This window comes from Channa argus, chromosome 14 (assembly GCF_033026475.1).
Source record: "Channa argus isolate prfri chromosome 14, Channa argus male v1.0, whole genome shotgun sequence".
Lineage (NCBI taxonomy): Eukaryota > Metazoa > Chordata > Actinopteri > Anabantiformes > Channidae > Channa > Channa argus.
In genome coordinates this window covers 14,899,207-14,924,499 of record NC_090210.1, presented here as the reverse complement: position 1 = coordinate 14,924,499, position 25,293 = coordinate 14,899,207, and the positions used below count along the sequence as shown (strand labels likewise).

Here is a 25,293-nt window from a genome sequence, read left to right as displayed (position 1 = left end):
CATGAAAATCTGGGATTTTTTTCCCAGAATATTATCAATAATTATAATAACCTTTGTCAATTATCCCCATCCCCAGCCGTGCTGTGCCAGTCCTAAACCTGATAGAAATTGGGGAGGGTTGTGTCAGGAAGGGCATCCGGCTTAAAACTGTGCCAAATCAACATGTAGACAAAATGATCTGCTGTGGCGACCCTGAACTCACAGGATAAACCAAAAGGGCAAAAAAAGTAATAACATTGTCATTTATCCTTAAATGCTTCCCATTTGATGACTCTTTTAAAAGCCCAGGATCTTTTTTACCATGATCTCTTTAGACATCAGTTGCTTAAAGCTGAAATATGCAACTTAAACTAGTGCAAGCTCGCGACATAAGACAATGAATGCCAATTCTCCCCCTCGGCCCTGACACTTTAATATGTTCACATATAGGGTAGGGGTGTCCTGATTCACTTCAGCAGGGAGAATTAGGGAGAAGCAGGGGTGAAGTTTTACGGCTATGTGACCCTTTAAAGACAGGGTTTTCAAAGGTAGAATTAAAAGGATTATGTACATTTATTGACTGAAGAAAAAAATTAAATTGTTTTCTGAACTATAGAATTTCTAGGAAACTTTTCTCTTGATGAACTGCATCCAGGAAGTATGTATAAATAAGCAAGCAAATTCTAAAATCCTTGTTAACTAAAAAGTCAGTTGGACATCATGGACTTGAAGTTCTGAATTTTGTAAACCAAAGAACACAGAACTGGTTCAGTCTGTAATGAATCACATACTCAAATTCAAAGTTACCAGGAGAGAAGAAAAGACGCTTGATAAGTTGGCATACATTATGTTTTAATTTAATTGCTGATAACCTAAGGTTCTAAGGTCTAACAATGCATAACATTTATTTATGCCACAGGTTTTACAGTGTATCTGTATAAAATCTACACTCCCTTTTCTGTTCAAAATATAGTTTTGTGCAAAAGTCTTAAGCATCCACCAGCTTTGCTGTTTCAGCAAAGGTTGCCTGACAATCCCTATGTATAGATACGTGTCTTTATTAAGATGTAACAAGAACATACAGTAAATATGTGTCCTTATATAATATATGTCCTTATAAGGACATTTTATGTAGAAAATATCCTGGTTTTGTACTTTCCTTACACTCCTAGACAACTGCTGAACATTCTTTATAACACCAGATGAACTGTCCTACAGTAGTTTTACAGTGAGGGCCATATATATTTGGACAGTGACACAGTTTTAATCAATTTGGTTCTGTACAACACAGCCGGTTTTAAAAGAAACAATCAATATGGACTTGGTGTAGCAGCGTAGGTTGTCAGCATTAATTTTACAGTTTGGTTGAAATTTTTGGATGGAGAGTGTTGAAATTGCAGACACTTGTACTCACAGCTTATTTACAAGTAAACAGATTCAGAGTCAATTTGAAGTGTTGCATTTGCTTTCAGAATCTATTGTTGTTACCAGCCAACATAAAAGTCTAAAGAGCTGTTTATGCAACTGAAATGAGCCATTAGAGGCTGTCAAGGTTGGTAATGAGCCATCTGATGGGCACGTTGAGAAGCAATAATAAATTGCATGAAAGATTTTTACCTTTGGGCACATTATAAAAATGTTTTCTATCCTTAATGTCCAGAAACAGGATTTGAGCCCACTCATACACATTGATAGACGGAGTTTTACTAAAATACATGTATGCAGCTTTATGTTATGGTTTCCAGGTTTAATTCAGCTTTTGGGCTTTTATTTTGACGTCAGCAATTCCGGTCTCACCCCTTCACTATATCTCTAGTTTTACCTCCACAATCAGCGTTTATTGCTTATGTGCTCTCCCCTCTCTATTTAAGCAGCCTGTCTCCCTGTCACAATTGTCCTGCATCACTGCCTCTGTCCCTGTCCAGTCTAATCTGACTTCACTGGTCATTATTATTGGAGTATTCACACAAACACACACACACACACACACACACACACACACACAGTGACAGGTTTAGGCTCAGCATTTATAGGAGGAAAGAAGTACTAAATGAAAGAAATTCTCCCTTAGAGAGCATGCTCTTTAAAGCATTTCAAACTGTATGATTAGTGTATTTCTTTGTTTGCTCCTAAGGATAATGTCAAACGTAGTTTGCTCATATGTAGCTGTTCTAAAGAAAAATATTACATTAGTGTGCCATTTCTACACAGCGTATTAATTACATAACATTCTTAGCCCCACAAGGCATCACATGTAAATCAGTATGACATCACATGCAGCAGATTTTCCATGCCTGATTTAAAACATGAGGAGCTTTACACTGCATAGACATCACACACAAAATCACAATGATGCAATGGCCATACATTCTGCACACAATCATACATCAACAAGGAGTGTGTGTAGGAGATTATCAAGTAGAGTTTCAAAATAAATAAAAAACATACACACACTAATCCTCTCAAAAGTTGGATTGCAGATGACAGATGTGTTTAACGAGTGTGTGTGTGTGTGTGTGTGTGTGTGTGTGTGTGTGTGTGTTTGAGAGAGAGGGAGAGAATTGTGTATAATTGTTTATGCCTGTATCCATCCACTCACAAGTGTGTTGGTGTGAGGCCGAACATGTCGCTAAAGCTGCTGTTTTCTGATTGGCTGCTGCCCACACGCACACTCGATATGCAATATGCGCCCCGCTGGCACTGAGATATGTGCATTAGTGAGAGGGGAGGGGGTGGGGGTATAAAGAGGAATGAGAGAATGAACCTCATAGAGAAGAGAAAGACAGCGGGATGGAAACAGAAGCGCTCACTGCTTTTACATCATTGTAACCAGTTGATGTCGCATCACTTCACCAACAGACGGTAAGACACTGCTCTCCTTCTCATGTCTGTGCTTCTGCTTTACTTTAAAGTTTCCCAGAGGTTGTGAAGCACACTGACAAGACTTTGGGATAAGAACTCTTCAGATTCTTTGTGCAAAAAGATGTGTTTGGTTGTCTTTGTGGCTTGATGAGAGAATCCTGAACTTTTGTAGAACACCACCGGTTTTTGTTTTATTTGTACCATCTCCAACATGTGGGGAAAGAATATTGAACTCATTATCTTTTTGTCTTTTATCCCAAATTCATACATTATTTGTCCCATTGCTTGACTGATCTATTCGTGTGGAATATAAAAGCCAGGCGTGTCACTAATAAAGATTAAAAGAAGAGGAAATGGGTGCAGTGAGGATCATGCAGATGGGTTTTGTTTACCATGTAATGATCTGTGCTAGCTGATTACAACATGGAAGTACGATTAGACCTAAATACAGTATGGTAGCACTTTTCACTATTAAAATGTTATCTGACTCATACAGTGTGTAGATGTAGTGTAGCTGATTTATGATCAGGAAAATCTCAAGGTTATGGATTCACATTGTTACCATGTTTCTAAACCTAGTGCATTTCTTTAGGTCTTTTTTATATTCTCTCACATGTCTGCATGTATCTTAGACCTTAGGGTGTAAAAGACCCTCAGTGTTGACACTTATCATCAACTTGCTTTCTGTGGTTCTACTTTAGGGAGTACATATATTTGAATGGCAGAAAGCTTCTGGCTGGCTTTGCTTCAGTTCAATTCAACTTTATTTATAGAGCACCAATTCACAACAAAGTCATCTCAAGGCACTTTACAGAATAAACTCAAAACTATAAAGATATGTGGAGAAAACCCATCAAATCCTCCCTGAGCAGGCCATAGGCAAGCGTAAAGAGGAAAAACCTCCTGCAGAACCAGGCTCAGGATGGACGGCCATTTGCCTTGACTGGTTGGGGTGAGTGGAAAGAGAAGAGAGAAAAGAAAAGAGCAACAAAAAGCAACAACAAAACATCGGGAAGATTGGTAAGACCAGTAGCTGTGCACTGGAAAATGCACAGTTCCAAAGCCAGGGACAACTGCAGAAAGGGACAGAGAGAGGGAGACAGAGAAAGAGAAAGACAACTATGGGAGAAAGACACAAAGTTAATGTGATACAGTGGTGACGAATGTGTGGTGAGAGGAGAGGAGAGAGGGACGAGAGGAGGAAAGGACTTCATTACATCGGGGGGGGGCTAGGTCCCCCAGCAGTCTAAGCATATAGCAGCATGACTATAACTAAGTATAAGCTTTATCAAAGAGGAAGGTTTTAACCCTAGACTTAAAAGTAGAGAGTGTGTCTGCTTACTGAATCTGGACTGGGAGTTGGTTCCGCAGGAGAGGAGCTTGATAGCTAAAGGCTCTGTGAACCAGCCTACATTCTGAGATCAAAGTGTTCTACTGGAATGATAAGGAACTATGAGGTCATTTAGATATGATGGAGCCTGAGTGTTTAGAGCTTTATATGTAAGAAGCAGGGTTTTAGATTCTAGTCCAGATTTAACAGGAAGCCAATGGAGAGAAGCTAATGAAGGTGAAATATGATCTCTCTTGTGTCCTTGGGCAAGATACTGAACCCCAGGTTTCTCCCAGTGGGTCAGGTGAGCACCTTGCACGGCAGCAACCGCCGTCGTTGTGTGTGACTGTGTGTGTGAATGGGTGAATGGGAATTAACATTGTTGGCACAAAGCAATGCCAGTCAACATCATACGAAGGAGTTTTTCAGTTCAGATGATGTCATTACATTGCTTATACTAACAGCGGACTACAACCTTGGTCACCTACTCTATCTTCCAGCTGACATGATCTGAACTCCTGATGTTGAAGTTTTGGATAGAAGCAGACAGATATGTTAAAATGCAGAAGAAGTTTTCAAAACATTCATATAATGGTTGGAAATTTGGTTCAGTCAATTACTCTGGAGTCAATAAAGACAACCTGTGGAAGTTTTGTTTAGTGTAACATTCATCCAAAGTCCTCCAACTTTATTTGCCTCAATAGGTCCTTTGTCCTTACCCTCACAAGAACATGTTAGGGCTAATCAAAAAGTTGTGGTTTGCCTTAAAAATCCCTCCTTCCTTAATGTCCCATCACATCTCACATTAAATCCATTACATGTTGCTAAAATACCAATAGCAGTTATTTTACACTGGACTCCAATCTCTTGTGTGAAAGTCCTGTCATGTAACCCATCCCCAGCCCAACTTGGCTCCTTACAAGTGTTTGAGAGGCTTAATACTACATGATGGCCTAACATTCACTGCAGCTGCTAGATGTCACCAAACAGTAATACGTAGCTGTTGGTCACTTTTAGCAGCCAGTACAAACGACCTACACCGTCATGTTTCACAGGAAAACAGTCTCACACTTCACAAGGGGCAGCGATGATTCAAGAGATATCCATCAATCCCTGGGTTACTGATTTGATTATGAGTATGAAGGCAAGAATGAAAGGCAGTGTAAAGCGCTTTGTGCATGGATAAGGTAGAAAGGCTGTTTTCATTCCCAAGGCGTCAAAAAGTGTTGCTTTGTGCCGAACTTTTGCATGCACGTTGACACTTAAAGAGGATGCACGGGTCTTTCAGTCAAGTATAATAGAAAGAAGACACAGGACTTTCCTACAGGATACCAGGGTTTGACTCCAGTGTGAGACGTAGTGGGATGTGGGCACTATAGTAACGTTGTCAGTCTGTTTTGTGGTTGTGTAAATTGTCTTGTAGCATAACCTTAGCCTTTTGTGCCTAAATCTAACCGATGTCATCACAGCTGTTTGAGACAGTTCATTGTACAGTGAGTAGGGGACGATTTTGGATACAGCCTGGGTTTGTTGGTTTAGTTTCTGATATTTATATCCAGTTCCCACAAAGTAATCTCAAGGCACTTTACATATTAAAGTAAGACTACACAGATATAGTATGCAGAGAAAACCTAAAAAATCCATCCATCTATCCATGATCTGTAACCATTAATCCTGTTTAGCGTCGCAAAGGGGACCGGAGCCTATCCCAGCTGTCACTGGGCGAGAGGTGGGTTCCACCCTAGACAGGCCTCCAGTCTATCACAAAAGACATACACAGACAGACAGTCATTCATACTCACATTCACACCTATTTAGCTATTTAGGGTCACCAATTACATTTATTAGGGTCACCAATTAAGGAAAGGAGGAAAAGAGGAAAAAACTCTTGTTATCTGTCCTCTGTTTTACTTGCGCTGTGCTTTAATGTTTTTACTGTACCTGTAACTTACCTAAAATAACAGAACAGGAGAAGCTGACAGATAGCAATAATAATGGGGTGTTCCAGCTCAAGGACTGTGGAATTTACAGTATGTGCCACACATGGGGAAAAGTCATAACTAGTGGGATTACAGTGGCTTCACTCCTGAGACTGTTTAATTTAAAACAGTTCTGGGACTGGTTTTTAAATTTAACTTAGACAATTGGAATTTTATTTAGAAAGGGTTAAAAGCAGATGGTTGCCAGATTAATGGTCTAGTCATTACATGTGCTGGTTTGGTGGCAGTTCAATAAATGATTTTGTGCTTGAAGGTCAAATAAGGGTTTTGCATCACATAGTATTGTTAAAACTGCTCTTGCTCTCTCAGCCTCTGTGTATGCACCTTATCAAAGCTTCTATGCTGCTCTCCAAAATTAAAATAGAATAAAAAAGTTTTAAACAGCTAGCAGCAGTGACTGCCAAACGAAAAATGCCAATTTGAAGAAAAATTTTGCTAATTTATATAATCACAAATTTACATAAACTTTCAAGTACCTTCAATCAAAGATCGATGGTTTTCTGCTTCAATGCCACACACATTACTGCCCAACCCTAGTGCACATAAATACTAAATATTACCACCATAGTGTAACACTGAGCACTAAAAACATGGCCAAAATAAAAATCCTGGTCAGCAGTCATTGGACAAGAGGCAGGTCCAGATAAAATCACAAAGTGCTTTACAAAAAAATAATATAAAAAAAAAAACAGACCATAAAATTCCAATCTAAATTAATTAAGAGCCCAGTCAGCTAAAAGCTTGTCTGAAGAAGAGTGTCTTTTTTTTTTTTTTAAACAATCAGCAGAATCAGCCACACCCACTGAAAGGGGCAGGCCGTTCAACAGTCTTGGAGCCACAGACTGAAAAGAAAGATCCCCTGAGCTTTAAAAATGGCTCTTAGGGACCACAAGCAGATTTTGACCTGATGACCTTAAGGCTCTAGAGGAGCCGTAAGGGGTCAATAGGTCAGGGATGTACTCAGTAGCCTGGCCATGAAGGGCTCTACAAGTGAGCACCAGAATTTTAAAATTAATTCTATATTTGATTGGTAAGCATTGAAGAGAATATAAAACCAGTGTGATGTGTGATCTTCTACTGGTTCCTGTTAAAAGCCTCACTGCTGAGTTTGGGCAATCTGAAGCGATTTCTAACATATTTGTTGAGACAATGAAGAATTAATTACAATAGTCGAAACAAGATGAGATAAAGGGTGTATAATCATCTATATCTACACTGGACAACATTTTCCTCACTTTTTGAATTTTCCGTAGATGACAAAAACAGCTTATGACCATCTGACCTGAGTCTTGATCTAGGGACATAGATTGATCATATACTTTGTACAACATCGAGGTTCCTGTGGGTTGACTGAACAGGGGAGGAACCAAGGTATATATGCAAGTATATGTGCAACCATTAAAGAAGTTTGCAAACCTATCTAAAATTGATATGCGTATGTGCACAAGTTCAAAACTCAACTGAATGGTTTAGAGGAATGACAGTATTTGTATGCATTGATTTTTTTTTCTTTTTTTGGGGTGGTGGTTAATCCTCCAGTCACAAACAAGCTTTATTTGTGTTTACAAAAAATGAACCCTAAACCCTTACATTTTTAAACATCCAATTGCCCAGCTCAGTGATACAAATACAGTATACTTGAGGTGTGATGCCAAATATGCTCATTTGTTTTATGTGGTAGGCTCAGAGTCTGTGTCAGGTGGCCATGTTGATTTGCTGTTTTGGGAAACTGCATTCCCCGGGTAATGGGTGAAAAAGCAAAAAACACAGGAACCAGCAAAAATGTGAGTCCTCCTGACATCTGTAGAAACACAGGCTACTTTCATTATCAAGTCTTGAATAAATAAATCATTAGGGATTAGTTGTTATAAAACACAAAAAAAGGTTGCAACATTCTCCAGCTACCTACTTAATTTAGTCGTCTGTACGTTGACGTCACTATAACGCATCCAATTAAACCGCGAGTTTTGTGAACGTGGGTACCATCCCTGGAGGCCTAGCACTTGTTAACATTGCTGAGGGAGAGAGAGACAGAGGCAGAGCCAGTGGTACAGTAGAGAGAGAGAGAGAGAGAGAGAGAGAGAGAGAGAGAGAGAGAGAGCGAGAGAGAGAGAGAGAGTGAGTGAGAGAAAGAGAGAGAGAGAGATGTACAATAGTCTGCCAATACAGATTTATCTCTTCTGCTCTAATTCCCTGAAAACATAATAGTACAGGTCGATTTGTCCTTCCTCCCCCCCCCCCCTTTCTTTCTCTCTGCCTCTCTACCTCTCTTCCACACACACACACAAACGCATACACGCGCCGCAGCCGTCGGCTTGCATGCGTTCCTCCTCGCGTCAGCGGGTGGCCGCCTGGCTGCTCGCGCTGCCGTTGGGGACAGGTGGAGAGGAATGCGCGCGCCGCGGCCGCCTGGAGATGATCTCGTTTTGGCTGCTGTGCTGGAAGCTGTTGGTAGGTAAATCACCAAACCGCTCACACATGTCAGCAAAGTCTTTATGATTAGCGACGGCCTCCTCCTCCAGCCGCCGCGATTTGGGGGGACGCGTGTTTTGGCCAGCGTTTAGCCTGCGCGCGAGGCTTTGGCTTAGCTCGAGCTACAGTACCAACATCAGAGCCTGGCTTTCTTGGCTCCTGTATGTGCGCTTATCTGTCACGATTTTTGGCTCCTTGCCCAGTTTTGAGATGCTATATTATGTAATACACAGCGCAAAAGCTTGTGATTTCTACATTTGAACAGGCTTCGTTAGAATATTGGGCTCTAATAAGGATGTAACCACACCGAGAACAGAGTCAAGTGGAGACTGAACACCATAAAGGAATGGGATACTGAATTGTTGAATGCTTATTGATTTATTCACATCTTCAATAAAACACATGGTGCTCTGCAATCCTCTCTCTTACACCCCCTCAACAACCTTTTCTCTCTCCCACTCTCTCTCACATACACACACAAACAGACAGCTGTTTCCAGTTGTTCGTGGGAGGCAAACACTTGAGGCTAGAAGCGGGTCCAATTAACATGTAGAAAATAGGCTTTCATATCAATTTGACGTTCAGTGAGGGAGTTGTGCAAGTGGACAGAGGTTGGAGAGACCCACCAATAATCCTTAAAGGTTTCAGTTCAGCTGGAGGCAGGCAGCAATCAGAAATGTGGATTAGAGCAGACAGATGTCATGCCACTAATAACTCCCCAATCCTTCCTCATATGTTGTCCTTTCTGAAGATCTGAAGACTCGCTAAATTAGGAATAAATTGATTGAATGGCTGCAGAAGCACTCTTTAATCCATTCACCAGTGCTTGAGAATATTTCATGTGATATGCTCAGTAACAGAGCTCACCAATCACCAATGGAGCATTTATTTCAACATATTTTTTATTTTTACTTTTATTTAACTTCACATCAGAAAATGCTTGAAAATGTTGTGTGTTGTGCAGCACAGTGAAAATGATAATGAATGACTTCAGGGACATCCTGTCATTTAAGGTTATACGAGAGGCAGACAGATGTTGTCATCTGTTAGGTGACAGCTGCACTGTCTAGCATAAAATTGGAGCTAATGCATCACTGAGCTGTTTCTTAATTTGTTCTTAACTTGTGTGGAAAATGTCCAGATAAACCTATCATGGGTTGGGACCAGATTCATACTCACAGATACTCCCATAATCTGTATCCTGGCAGGATGACAAGGCAGGAATTTTCAGGCTGTTGGTTTAGAGCATCAAACAGTAGAAGCTCACCGTGTAAAAGTCCCAGGGCTATTGTTAATGGTCTGTGTGTTAGATCATTGGCATGGCTTATAGCATAAACACTATACAATATTTTTTGTTAATGTTACTTCTTTTATATTTGTGTACCTGTTTCGAAAAGTTAAAATTGTCTACTGTAGGAATGTTTTGTTACAGTCTGTCATTGGCTTGCAATCTGCCAGACCATATCCACATTGGCAAAGGGAGACTGCAAGTTTGAGCTGAAATAACTGATGAGAATTGATCCAGCCTGGCAGATACATTGGCTGGAACAGTTAGTGTGTTAGCACAGGGTCACGCTAAAAGTCATTTCCTATTTATTCCAGTGAGGATGTTTGGGGTGAAGGGGGGGTGAGGGGTTGGACATCCGATCAGGAATTGATTCTGTTTGCTCATCTCACACAAGTTCAGTCTGATTGAACTTTCATTTGTGGCATCCTTAGACTGACTAATGCACAGCCTCTGTGAAAGAGAGGGTGCTATGGACTGTTAGATGCCTGCTGCAATAGGCAGCACTGCTTCTCCAGGGGTCCAGAACAAGGCTAAAGGCATCTTTGGACTAACCATTCAAGAGTAAAGACAGAATTGGGCTACTGTGAATCAGTGGGTAGAGTCAGTTCATGAATGTTGTTGACCACATGACCACGTGTCCCCCAGCAAGACACTGACTCTAGTGTGTGTATGTCCGTTGTAAGTTACTTTGGATCTACTAATACTCTCCTTTCGGCTTATCCCGTGAGTTCGGGGTCGCCACAGCGGATCATTGTCTGCATGTTGATTTGGCATAGTTTTTACACCGGATGCCCTTCCTGACGCAACCCTCCCCAATTTCTACGAGGCTTGGACCGGCACTGCATCGCTGGGGAGGGGGAATGGGCTGTTAGGGGTTCAGGGTCTTGCCCAGGGACACTTCGACATATAGCCAGGGCCGGGGATCAAACCACTCACCCTGTGGTCCGTAAGCAACTGCCTTTACCAACTGAGCTATAGCCGCCCCCGTTGTAAGTCACTTTGGATAACATATGTTAATTGATACTTATAGTCAAACGTTTTTTTTACCTTAAGACCTTGGGCAGTATTGCATTGCTGAGTCATACATTAAATTAAGAGTAATAAGTAAGTAATAAGTAAATTGACAGTAATAAGTAGTGGAGGAGATTACAGTTTGATGTTTAGAAATTACATTGAGGTTCCTTGTACCATTAATGATCTGGTACTTTAACATTGATCTGTTTTACCTAAATAATATTATGCTTATAATGAATATACCTGGCTGAACTGACACCCGAGTAATCAAAGTTAAGTACTGTGTTACCCTTTAAATGTAGTCATCTGGCAGACGTTAACTCAGTGTCTTGCTCAGGGACACTTTGGCATGTGGTCAGAGAATTGAACCACTGACCAATGCAGCATCGACAACTACTACCCCCTGAGTCACATACATCCCGCAGTATAACACATTAGTTTTACGGCTGAACGGTTCATAGTTAACAATATTGGGTAGTAATTGATTAAGTAACTCGTCCAACATTGTTCCTCTATAAAACATGGTGACTATTCATTTCTGCAAAGGCTGTTCAGTGGCCTATAGTCCCCTTTAACTCATAATCATCATGCTTCTGTATTTTTGGGCCCACTCAGCATGCACACTAGAGACCATCTTCATTTGTCTCCCCACACACACATCAATAGGGAAAAAAAAAACAATCCCATGGCTTCTCTAGACTTTCCAAATGATACTGGACTGCAATTTAAGTTCCAATGATAAAAAGACTCAGTTTGCAGTTTGTGTCACTCTGAAAAATTGATTTACCATTCTCTACCTGAAAAATGTGTTTGTGTCTTTGCAGGCTTTATTTTGTGTCACCTTAATATTTGAATATTTCACATTTTAGTTAAAACCATTATACATCTATCTTATCACATCAATATAACTATCATTCAGCTCCAGACGTGCACATAAAATATCACCATATTCATTTTGTCAGTAGCTGAGAATTGTTGGCATGTAAAATGTAATTAATTTCATCGATCCCCACACATTGTGACTTAACTGAGAGAAAAGTGAGTTTAGCAGCTTGCTTGCCTCTGCAGCTATACTTAGTGTTACCATAGAAACACCGCTTGTCTGTCACCAACACATGCTTGGAAAGACAGACCATAATAATCTGCTAACCCACTCCCAGCCAACGCAGTGCCGCCATGGTAACAATTTGAAAGCTTGAGTTTTGCTTATTAAAACATATTCACTTCTTTATTCTACTCTGCTGTGTCTGTGAGTTTATGTATATGACTGTGTTTATATAAAACCATATTTCCACAAAAGCTTGGAAGTTGGGTAAAAAGTAAATAAAAAAGAATGCAATATTTTGCAAATCATTTGATAACTAACTTTGATTGTGCATGCTATAAAGACAACATATGAAAAGTTAAAACTGAAAAATGTGACTGATTTTTGAAAAACATTCAGTCATTTTTTAATCTGATACTAACTACACACATCAAAAAGGTTCATCTTTACCACTGTGCTGCATCATGTCATTTTTTAACAACACTGGGGAACCAAGGAGACCAATTGCTTTAGTTATTAAAAGGTCTATTTTTTCCCCATTCCTGCTTAATATAGGATTCCAGCTGCTCAACTGTTCAGGGCCACTTTGAGTCATGCTCTCTTTCAAAATGTGTGACATTACGTTGCAGAAATAAACAAGACCTTCTCTAACAAAGACTGTATGGCAGCATATATACGGGGGCGACTGTGGCTCAGAAGATAGACCAGTCGTCCACCAACCCCAGGGTTGTTGTTGTGTGATACCCGGCTCCTCCGGTCACATGCCAAAGTGTCCTTGAGCAATACGCTGAACCCCAACTTAGTTGCTCCCGGTGAGCGTCAGCATTCAGCATAGCAGCTCCCCCATCTGTGTGTGAGTGTGATTGTGAGTGCGAATGGGTGAATGAGAAGCAGTGTAAAGTGCTTTGGGTTCCAGTAAGCTAGAAAAGCTCTATATATGTGCAGACCATTTGCCATACTGCACGTTGCTCCAAAACCTGAATATATCACTCAGAACCTTCACAGATATCCAAGTTATTCATGCTGTGTACTTTAATACATCCTCACACCATCAAAGGATGTTTTAAATTGTGCATTGTTAACAAGTCAGTCAGTCCCTCTCCTCTTTAGCACTTAGGATGCAGTGGCCATAATTTCCAAGATGAGTTTTACATTTTTACACATCAGACCAAAAGATGCTGAGAAATGTTTCCATGTGGCATTTCCACAGTGTTGAAACATTCTTTCACAGAGTTTCAAAACTTACCCCTCTTTCTCTTGAATGTTGGTTTTATACCCAGTTATGATACTGACCTTTTGGCACTTTGCCATTAGTTGTAAGATGTTTCACCAGGTGTTTGGTTTGAGCATCGCACAACTTTACCAGTCTTTTGTTGCTCCTGGCCAACTTTTTTAAAACAAAACTACCATTTCAGTTGCCCATAATGAACTCAAGATTTATTTAATTGCATGTTCTGAAGCTTTTAATCAAGGCTTTTTATCAGCTAAGTTGTTGTGGAACTTCAGATGTTGCACTGTTACACTTTTAACACTTCTTGTTCATAGCTATATATTCCTAAAGAAAAGTTTGGGCATATTCTTTATTCATAACACAAAATTTAGATTTTTTTGTATAGTCTAACTGTGTATTTCCACAGAGAGCCACAGCTGGTCTAAGAAGAACAACACCAGAACTAACTGGTGGTAACCACGACAACAATAACCCTGTGGACGACGACTCCACTCCTACACAGCCAACCAATCCAGTTGCCATGGAGATCAGCTCACCTGATCAACCACTAACAGACCTAGAAAGAAACAACTTATTCAGCTCACATAGCCAGGAAGTAGAAAAAGTCCAGTACCCAGAGGGCCATGGGATGGAAGAAGAAGAGGCAGAGGAAGAATGTGAGAACAGAGATGGAGATGAGTGTGACTATCTTGTGTTTGCCATAGGAGAGCAGAAGGAAAAAGGAGGAGGTGAAAGCAAAGAAGAACAAAAGAAAGCCGGAGGGGAGGGAGAAGATGGAGAAAGAGGAAAAGTGGAGAGAGAAGAAGGGAGAGGAGCAGCAAAAGGACAAGTTGAAGAGAAAGGAGAGATAAATACAGAAGACAAAGATAGAGGAAATGTAGAGGCAGAAGATGGAAGTAAAGAAAAAACAGAAAGTAATGACTGGGTGAAGAGAGAACTAGAGGAAGAAGGTGAAGAGAGAGATAAAATAGAAAGGGAAAATGGAGACACAAAAGTAGAGGATGATTGGAGCGAAGCAGTCGTTGGAGAGATGAAAGAAGATGCTTTGTCAGAGCTTTTTCTCATCTCTGACAGTCCTCTGTGTTCTGCATCATCAGAGCCGCTGACTCTCCCCTCAGATTCTTCAGAACAGCCAGTAGCAGTGTGGCAGGACGCCTGGCTTCACAACCTCAGCAACAGAGATGACCTTAGCGACGGTCACCTTAGCGACTGCCTCCAGGCTGAACTGGCTATTGTATACTCAGACAGTGATGCCGGAGAGGACCAATGGGCTACCTTCGCACCCTCTGATGTCACCAACCAAGAGGAAGCAGATGGGGGGATTCAGAGCAGCACATGTGATGGAGAGAGCAAGGGAATAGGAGGGGAAGATGAGGAGCAGCACGAGGAAGCTTATGAGGCAGAGATAGAGACCAGAATGGAGGAGCAGGAGGAGAGGACAGGAGGCAGAGGTGATGATGAGGAACAGATGAAGACGAGGAGAGATCTTTTTCTCCGCTCTCCTTCTGTCAGTTCCACTGCCAGCTCCACAGACCCTGACAGGAGGGTAAGACTATTTTCACACATGTGACAACTGCATTTCACTTTTCAGATACTTCTCTGTCCCATCCATCCAGTCACTGTTTACTTATCTAATCCTGAACATTTATTGTCAGCTTCCTTCAGATTTCTGTGTACACCAGGAGACCCACAGTGAAAATGTCTCCACTGAGCATGTAGACTTTCTGTTGGCACGCCAGCAGTGGAAAAAGATGGAAGAGGAAGTAAAAGGTCAGCCTATCCCCAAACCAGGGCTCCGCGCTCAGGGGAGCTTCCAGGGGACCCATACATCACTATACCCCCCAACTCGAAGCCCTCGACTCAAACACAGGTAAGAAATAGTGCAGGTACTGACGGTTTGTGTTTTTGAGGGTCTTTTTATGCAGACTGTAGATTTTACCTTTCAGACATATACAATATCAGTATCATGCATATCAGTATACAAAAAGGAAAATTATATATTTCTAACCTTTATAATGTTTTTTCCTACATCCCACTGTTCTGAATGGAGGAGAACCCATTTAGATTTTGCAGAAACATCCATGTGGACTCAAGAATGAGCAGATTTCGGTCGTCACATTTAGGGTCACTATGACCTGGCATACAGGCATATCTTTCAAATTTGATGCAAGAAAAAATGAACCCTACGAAAACAAATCACAATAGCAAGCAATGCTATTTAAAACTAATACAATAAATGGCTTTTCATGACAGAAATTCCAAACACAGACTCCAACTCACCAATTGAATAGCATGGAGAATCTCTAACCACTACTGTATAATCAGACAACATTTAACACAAGAGGGCGGCCTGTTCCCCCAACAGTTAACATGAAGTAACTTTAAATCTGAATATCAGACCTTATATTGTATGAATTAATTGATTAAATGATTAGTTAAATGACTGAAAAATAATTAATATTTTATTACTATTTTAATGACCTGGCGTAGAGGATCAGTGGTAGAGCATTGGGTTGGGATGCAGAAGGCTACAGGCTCAAGTACCACACCTCATTTGGTGCTGGTCCTGAGTCCGGATAGAAATTGGAGGGCTGTAGCAGTAAGGCTGCCCGGTGTAAAAACTCATGCCAAATTAACTTTCAGAACATCGTCTCCTGAAGGGACAAGCCAAAAGACGTTGATCTTTTGGCTGATTAATGGTTTAAGAATTTTACTAAGCAAAATTACCAAAACTTCACTGGTTCCTGCTTCTTAAATGTGGGAGTTTGTTGCTTTTCTTAATCTGTGGTAGTAAACTAGTCTTGGCTTCTGGACTATTGTCAAAACTGCAACCTGTACAAATATGAATGGACATCATCCCTACAGCTAGTAAAATCGGGACACTTCCCATGCAGGCTCAGTGGGTAGTTGCATTCTACAACCCCCTATTGTCTATAAAAACAAAACTTGACTTTTTAGCTTTTAATTTTAGCTTACCTTGAATTAAGTTGGGATTCCTGCTGTTGTCCCGCAGGGGGGTTCATCCATCAGAGCCCAGGGAGGCTCCCCTGTCCTCCACCTTGTCCCCCAGTTCAGAGGACTCAGGCCTGGATGAGTCATTGTACCGCAGCCCCCTGGAGGAGCCAGAGAGTGCTGTGGAGAGAGAGATCCGACTGACTCTGGAGAGAGAAGAAAAGCACCGCAGAGAGAGGGGGGTGATTGCACAGGGCCTGGCTATACCCAGGTACAATGAATTGATCATCAATAGATTTTTTTTTCTGGCAACCACACTAATGATCAAACTGTCTATAGTACCATAAATGCCTTTACGAGTGTGACATTGCAGAACCGCGTTCAGTTTTTTATTGCAGTGGGTTTAAAATCAGCGAGAACGGAGGACTTTTTGTTGTATTTGGATGCCCATTAGCTGCCAGCAATGTGACAAGAATTCGTTGAAGGGTCCACAAATGGGGGAGTGTGCAGGCAGAGAGGATTAACGGGGTAGAGGGGTTTTCACCACCACACGATGGATCTTAGGAGAGACCTCCTAGATGTGACCATTTCACCAACTAAAGATAAACTGCACATTTTTACCATTGCATGAGAAGTAAAGCTTAAAGATTTAGAACAGGGCAATTTTACTGCAAATTATAGTGACTACTTAAAACCATAGTGCCTCTAAAATTAACAGTACGACACAGGTATGTGAAAGAAACAATTAAATGCAGTACTGTCAGGTCTGATAACTCAACCTATTACCACACAGGTTGTCCACAGATATTCAGAAGGGGGATTTAGTGGTGGGCAATCTGAAGATCTTAGCTCTATCACAATTCGGGTGAGGGTGGACCCAAGTGAGCGTGACTGATCTAACAAAAGGCTTTTATTGACAACTTAAAAGACAAAACGGAAATCGCTCCTAATAGGAGGGTACGAGAAACCAGGTTCACAACAGGTAAAGACTAACACAAATTATCACAGGACCAAATCACGAGGGGAGTTAACTAAATAGAAACAAGATGACAATAAAACTAACGTCGACATCAGGAGGAAGACATAATTACTAAAAATAAACACAACAAAAGCCTCAGGGATAAAATAAGGCTAGGGTATGAAAGAATAAATCTAAATGAACAAAAAACTAGGAGACTAACAAACATAAGACATAAGCTACTAAACAAATAAACACCCGGGGAAGGCTAAGGAAACTAACAAAACAGACACGGATCGACATAAACTATTAAACAGGAATTTTTCAAACCTCAGACGAAAAGATGTTGATACATAAAGTCCAGAATACAAGAGTCAGGATTGCAACAATCAGGTTTACCGAGTTCAGAGCGTTGACTGTGGGTTAGATGACAAGGATCTGGCAGGGAACTGTGGGGAAGACTGGACATAAAAAGTGAGGGGAACAGGTGCAAACAATGATGGATAACGAAGGTAAAGTTAAGGAACAGAACTAGGAACAGGAAGTAGGGAAAAGGGGCCACAAAATAAAAATCCAAAGGGAGGAAGTGTGTCGGATCATGACAAGCTCATGATCAATCTTAAAGCATCCACAGTCTTTCACTGTTTATTTACAGTATGTTTTATAGCTAAACTCAAATTAGCAATGTATTTTCTAATCTAATCTGCAGCTGTGTCTGAAGGAGAACTCTTTCCTGCTCATTAGGGCTCATTAAGAGTCGTCTCACAGAAATAATCAATGATAACGCGAAGCATTAGAAGCTCACCCTTCTAACCAGTTAGAGTCTGAATGATGGTTCTGATTAAAAGGATTGTGTATATGATCTTTTAGCTTGATCAGCCAGCCCTACTTTAAAGATATGATCACTAAATATAAAAAAAATACAATGGCACCCTATTAGCCATGACAGCTTTATTGATATTGCATTAATTTCTTCTAACTGGAAAAGGGAATTGTCACACAAATAAACCAGATTTTTCTGTTGTTCTTTGTGCAGACCATCCAGCCTACAGACAGGACGATCTCCACCCCGACCTCCAGCTTGTCGCACCCCTACTTTGTCTATCTCCCCTTCCCCTTCCTGCTCCTCATCCCTTCCCCGATCTGTCTACCATGAGATGACAGCCAATAATGTCATCATCCTCGAGCCTGACTCCTCCAGCTCAACATCCAGGAACCAACTACTGTCCACTGCAATCGGGGGTCTGTCTGATTGGCCAGCGAGCCTGGATGCGGTACCCTCTGCCAACGTCATAGTAGTGGAAACCTCGAATCTGATCATTCGCAGTGCTTCTGAATTCTGCCTAAGCTCGCAGCCGGTGACCATGGAAACGCAGGAGAGCACATTCTCATCTAATCCGTTTTTTAAGCTGCGCTCCCTCAGCAGCCAGTCACTAGTTGAGCAAGAAATTAAGATGGTAAGGCAGAGGGAGGAAGAGTGGAGGAAGCAGAGGGAGGAGATGTGGAGGAGGAGAAGAGAAGAGGAGTGGAGGAGAGGGAGGGAGAGGTACGATACTGTGCTGGTGTCTCCGACCCTGAGCAATAACATCAGTTACAGTGGTATGTATTATCCACATGTCTAAATATCAGACACTAGATGAACTTTAGAAATCTTTGTTTCATCGTTCCAGCTTTGTGCCACTTGTTTTATTCAACAATTTCTAAATGTCACCAACTAAAACAAATTCATATGTTTGCAGATGATGGTGTATTTTATCATTCAGTAAGAGCTGTTGAACACTGGAAAATCAGAGTACAGTCCTGCCTTGGGATAATCAAATAAAATGATCATTCTTTCCCCTATTTGATTAACTCATTCTATTTTTCTAATTTTTTTTTCAGTTCCAGAGATTCCAGATAGATGTGTTTCCTCCCCTTCATCGCCTTCTAGGACCCGAAAAATTGAACGATCGAGTTTGTCTTGTGACCACAAGGTTTGCTGAAGCACACACATATATCCTGGCTTTAGAGAGCATACACATTATTGTGTTGTAATCTTGATTTAAAATAAATAGAAATTGCCATTTGTGCGCATCAGTCTGCCCTCAAATCATGCACAGTGCATGAAGGTTTGACCAAAAGTATGACATTTTGTTTCTATAGGTCAGAACTTTTCCCTTTCTACTCATCTATAAAGGTGTTTGACAAAGTCAGAGTGAGCTGTGAGCTCTTCCCTCTAACCACTCTATCCCTCTATCATTAATGGCTGATGTTACTGAGGCATCCGTTTTCCTATTTCTATCCTGTCAAAAATTCTAAAGAATTCTAAAACACATCAGAGGGGGCCTGGTGGCTCTGGTGGTAGAGCATTGGCCCTTGGTGGCTGCCACAGGGGTCTGAATACTTCCTAAAGCCAGTGTACAAGCAAACAGAAACCAGATCTGTTTATCTGGAGAGGGAGAGCAGCTTTTCGCAGCCTACAGTTAATAGAGAATCTGAAGATATACATCAATTTAAATTATAGGACAAACTTAGTTTTAAAAGTGTTTGAGTTCTTGTCCACATGCACCAACCATGTTACTCACAGAAACACGGTTACATATTTGTACATGCAGTTGGATAGTGAAATGATTTTCCACCACCTCATATCTTAAGGAATTATTTAGAATACAGTAAAGCATCAGGATGTGGATCTTTGCTAAGTGGTTACTTTCACTGTCTGCCTGATTGCCTGTAAACAAGGCTCAGGAAGGATTCTCAAAATAAACCTTGTGAAAAATGAATTTACTCTAAATAAGGTTTCTGAATTGATTATTATTGGAATTACTGAACTACAGTATAACCTGATTGCTTATATGCACAGAAACACATTGATTGAAATCAGCTTCATTCGATTTTTTATATGGTAATCAGGCATTGATAAGTCTTAGGTTTTATTCAGTAGCCCGGGTTGTTCCAGTTTAGCTAGGTGCATATACAAGCACACCAACAAGAAAACCTCTAATAATATATTTATGTTCATATCTTATTACAATAAAGTGATTTGGAAATATTTAATGTCCTTCATGAAACAAACATTTCATGACATTACCCTTGTTGCTCTGTAGCTCATATTATTTTATTGTGTGCGTTATTTGTCGTTATACATATAAGGTGTACAACGCAATTGCGTCAAAAGGTCAGATGGAAGGTTAGTACTGAGCCGCTGCAACTGAGCGCGCAGCCACCATGTCCATAAAAATATTATAATTATACCATAATTATATTTACTGTATATTTTGTTGTGGTATTCGTACAATACATGAGTATGGTTCGATACTTCGTGTTTTGTCTGTATCATACAATACAGATTTTTTTCTTCTTCTTCTGTTTTCATGTTGGGTAAATGATTTCTTCCTTTACTCATTCATCCATGAATTTTACCTCTAATAATTGTGAACTTTCTGATTTATTAATCAGTTGGACTGATTAATTTTTAATCTTATAGTTCACAGTTTAGCAAATACTTTATTCATTGTTCTGCTCATTTTTTTCATATACCGTCATTCCTGCATCAATCCATCCATCCAACAATTCCTCTATCCTATCCAATTAATTATCCCATCTTTATTTGTTCTTCCAAAATCCATTAATGCCATCCATCTAATAATCCATCCCACCATAACACTATTCCAGTGCTATAGCTGAATCTCCCCCCTCCCTCCAGTTCCCCCCTTCCCTCTCTTCAGTGCCTCGAAGACAGAATGCCATGGCGCAGCGATGGGAGGCCTCCTTACTAGCCAATCAGAAGAAGGAGTGAGCAACGATGCCAGTCAGCTGTCAGATATTTAAGAGCCAAAATGTCCCACGCATCTGTGTTTTCCTTACTTTGGCAAGAAAACTCCCACCGTCCTGTCCAGTGGTTGTCAAAACAGTGGATTATACGTCTGGTTTCTGTGGGATGCCACATGCAGAAAGGACTGCATCTTTCAGTAAGCTTGTTTTTCAAAGTCTTATGAAAGTGTGAGTGCGTGACCCATGACACTGCTTGTCATGTCACAGTTCACAGGACGTGTTCCTCAACTTTTGGGGACAATTAGGGCACATTCCTAGGAGATGAATCACAATAATCCTTAGGTATAAAATTGTAAAATCATAAGAAAACCACAGATTTTTTACGTGGGGCACAGATTCTATTTGAACTTCAAATGCACTGGTAAAATGTGTTTTTTCTCCTTTTATTGCACTTTGATTTCTAGATGTATGACCTATGATACTTGCCCAACTATTTGTTATTAGGTTTATTATTTCGACTATGACTATGAGTGTAATGCAGTGATTTTCAAACTCGTCTGGAAGATTACATTTCAGTTTTTAAGTTATATTTTAAGAATTGACTACTTTAATTGTAATACTATATGGGGTGTTGCTGAAATTTGAGAAGGTATATGCAATACATATTTAACATAATTTTGTTATTTTCAAATGACAATCCATCTATTTTAAAGGAACCAAGCTTGACTTTGAAAACCACTGCCTTAGGGAAATATTATAATGAGCCATGAATAAAAGAGTTTGGATGTCCCAGGTTTCAGTGTTGGACATCTTGCTAAACAGTTTTATATTAGCTGAACAATGTCGCTACTAAGTGAATTTGGATTAGAGTTGTACCAACTATTTGCCACATCTCAAAGTTGAAAGCAAAGCATTGTTAGTGTCCTTTACTCTTTGCTTAACTAGAAATACAGAATATACATCACAGGACATGGACTTTGTGAAAAGGTGTTGATGTTCTATACAAACCCATAAAATTAATCCAGAAGCCATTTTAATATATTGCAACTTTAATCAACTAGTTGCCTAATATAATGTTAGCTTTGGTTAGTTCTGTTTGCTACACTCCATCGTGTAAAATAAAATGAAATAAAAAAGCATTACATTAGTTATTACGTCCACCCTTTGGGAGGAAATAAACAGAGTTTAAAACTCTAGGGAGGTGGACTGACACATGTGTGGCACTGCAGTTTCTTGCTGAATGACTGAATGACTCTGAAGAAGACCCTTAGTTGTAGTGATGATTTTTACATATTTTTACGTCCTGCTCTGATTCCTAAAAAGAGAAAATTGTTGTATTGTATTTTTGCTGCATACAGTATAGAGTATTTATTAATTCAGCAATGCTTACAAATCCTCAAAGCTTTTAAAATGTTTATAATATGTCAGATTATCTATTTGAAATGGGAAGTCTGCCATGATTTTTAGAAAATAAAAAAAATGTACATAAGTGTATGTGTGTCAATCCTCCATACATCAGCTAGGTGGGTCGTATTTTAGTTTGTTTTCAAGCTCCTGAACAAGGTGCATTTCTGTTTTTTTCCAATAAACTAAACTTGGCTCAGCTGTGAAATAAAGGTGCATTCAAGTCAGCTCAGAAAGGGGAAGGTCATAATTGTTAGGGTGGAATAATACCAGGCACGAAAACCCAAATGTGTATTGTTGCCAATTTCTAAAACCTCGCATTTTTAAAATAAAAAACATTTTGGAAACAATGGTTTTGCCCAATCTAATCTATCCATTCTAATAATAGAATAATTCAGTGCCAGTAGTTTTAAGGTGGACTGAAACAAATTTGAACTTATCCTTTAACATTTAAAGCTGTGAGGTATAAGATTGTGAGATGTATTGAATGCACAATGATAATTGCTATGTTAAGAACAGGACAGGTTTAAAGTTCAGCATGTTATGCTACTCTGTTAGATATATTGTGTCATAGCACATATTACACACAACTGCACACACAGTGTTTGCCCTGCAGTCGCATTGTAGTTGGGATGTTGTAATCACACCCATACTTCTGTTTTACTTACCAGTGCAATTTATGGCATCAAGTCTCCTTACTATTTAAAAGACTTTATTATCATGTTTATTCTGTTTATTCCTTAGTTTATTTGCCTTGCAGTTCAGTCATCTATTATTGCCAAATTAGAGGTCTGGTGTGGCATCTTCAATAAACGGTAACTCCTGAAACCTGTTTCTCTTGGTGGTTTGTTTGTCTATCAGTGTCTTAATGGTCAGACACTAACACTACATCTATCTGCAGGAAAGCTTTACAAAAAATGTATCATATCTTCAGTTTGTTGTGATAACACACCTGTTTGGAATAGATTTTCCATCAGTGACCACATAAACCCCATCAAATTTTAATTTGTTTAGTCGTGGAAATTGTCCAGTGTTTCCAGTGTAAAAAATTAACATGGTTTTAGTAAAGAGTCTCTCAGTCATTATGAGGACACTCATTTATGTGTGTTGTGCTTGCTCAGGGCTGCCTCTCCTGTGCTGCATAAATCCCCCACTCTGCTCATCTCACTTGGTGATCCTGATTACAAACCTGTTTTTCATTCACTCACACTCATCTGCTTCATAGTACTGTACTGTATATACAGTGTAATCAATTCCCTCTCTAAGGTGCCTTATAGGTCTGTGCAGCAGCAACTGAAACCACTGAACTGTAGGCTACAACCAAAGTACATATACAAAAATCACAGGTGTGTGTGTGTGTGTGTGTGTGTGATCCATCTGCTCTTCTATAGCTGTAAACAATGAAGCTCAGCTTTTGCAATATGGCATTTATGTCTATGGAAAAAACAAAGAAGAGGAGGAGGAGAATGTGGACCTGGTTTTTTTCCACCTACACACACTAAATGTAGAAACAAAATGAAAATTTGTGATGACTATAGTGATGCTTGGGCTAAGAACCTCATGTCATGCAGCATTCCTGTTGGTTAGTAGCTGTAGGAAGTATCAGCAGTCACACTGTGAGAAATTTCTACCACAGTTGGAAATTTGTCCAACACTATCTTCTTTGGCCGTAAACCCCCCTTTTCTGGGGGTGACGAGACCAGAGCACACGTTCAAAATAATTTAAATCTCCAACTGAAATAATTTTTGGATTTAATAAAGTGTATACTCTTTTTATTCTTCACGTTTTCATATCACACTAGCTGTAGAACTGCAACAGTTGAACTTGTTTTCTGACTGTTTGGACTTTACCTTCGGTTTGTCTCCTTGTTTGCATTAGGTACTTTACTGTTCTAACTACCCACTGACACTTGGTTAATCCCTGCCTGCTCCCCATCATAGTTGCCCAACATTACTTTGTTTATCTGTTCTAGTGTCTTTGACTTGTCTGTCACTTCTGTAATTTTGCCTGGAAATTGTTTTGCCTCAAAACACTAGAAATTGTTGCAACAAAATGCAGACTTCCTTGATTCAGTACACTCAAGAGTTTTAATAATTCAACCTTTTTTGGCCTGGTTTGACTAGAAGGTTATGGTGGCTGAGGTTAGACAGTCTCAGCAACATTTGGGCCAGTGTTGCTGAGGACGACTTGATGACTCTTCTTTTCTTGTGTTACTCTTACATAATGTTAACAGAATAACCCATAAACCTCAGTCCTGAGCAGACTCTGTATGCTGTGTATGACCCCAGCAACCCCTGTCAGGGAATAAGGCAGCTCATGTGTAGTCTGACAGGCAAAACCCCGGGCCATTAAAGTCCAATATGCACTTAGTGCTGTTCTATTGCCCCCCTTTCTTCTGTCGTCTGGCTTGTGACAGCTGGACAGAATGAGGACACTGCTCTACTCTGTTTTGAAAAGTGTGTGGGGGATGTGTCCTCACCATACCGAGCAGCAATGATGCCCATTGGTTTATCATACCTCAGTGGGTGGTTAGTCACTGTACAGAAACCAATCATACCAATATCACACAAATGCATTTTATACTCCATTAAGACCCACCAGTTGTTTTTCTGATTTTTTTCTAAACTACAACTATTACAGCAGACAAATCTCTGCCTCAGCTTAGCTCTGACTTTATTCTTCAGAAGAGACCAAAGAAATCTGACCACAGTTCAAAAGTCTCATCATTTTTTAGATCGGATGACTTTCGCATCTTCTGTAGTTCTGCAGAGTTTAATAACTTTGTTACTCCTGGATGTAAGTCCCAGAGCAGTACAGCTGTAGAAAATTCTCTGGAAAACAGTGATGGTGTGAGTACAGCTCAATCAATAAGGCAACGATGTGTCAAAACATGTAGGTACAGTTGTACAGTCTTAGAATTAGAAACTTAGAAAGAGTTCGCAGGGCAACATCTACGAAAAGTTTCACCTTTGAGAGTCTGTAGTATAAATCTGGAAGAGACTTT

At 40.1% G+C, this 25,293-nt stretch overlaps 1 protein-coding gene across 3 annotated transcripts; it reads left to right on the top strand.

Annotated features, from left to right (window-relative positions):
• Positions 1-2,701: 2,701 nt before the first annotated feature.
• On the top strand, positions 2,702-23,116 carry LOC137098738 (microtubule-associated protein 1B-like). Of its 3 annotated transcripts, none has more exons than XM_067475284.1 (7): positions 2,702-2,841; positions 13,628-14,767; positions 14,877-15,091; positions 16,235-16,444; positions 18,168-18,730; positions 19,013-19,104; positions 20,817-23,116. In XM_067475284.1, exons 2-7 carry the CDS (start codon positions 13,742-13,744, stop codon positions 20,907-20,909), a joined length of 2,199 nt encoding a protein of 732 aa, XP_067331385.1. In that variant the 5' UTR covers positions 2,702-2,841; positions 13,628-13,741; the 3' UTR covers positions 20,910-23,116. The 3 variants fall into 3 exon arrangements, with proteins under 3 accessions (XP_067331385.1, XP_067331383.1, XP_067331384.1); XM_067475282.1 differs by lacking the exon at positions 2,702-2,841 and adding an exon at positions 8,292-8,622; XM_067475283.1 differs by lacking the exon at positions 2,702-2,841 and adding an exon at positions 8,488-8,626.
• The last annotated feature ends 2,177 nt before the right edge of the window (positions 23,117-25,293 follow it).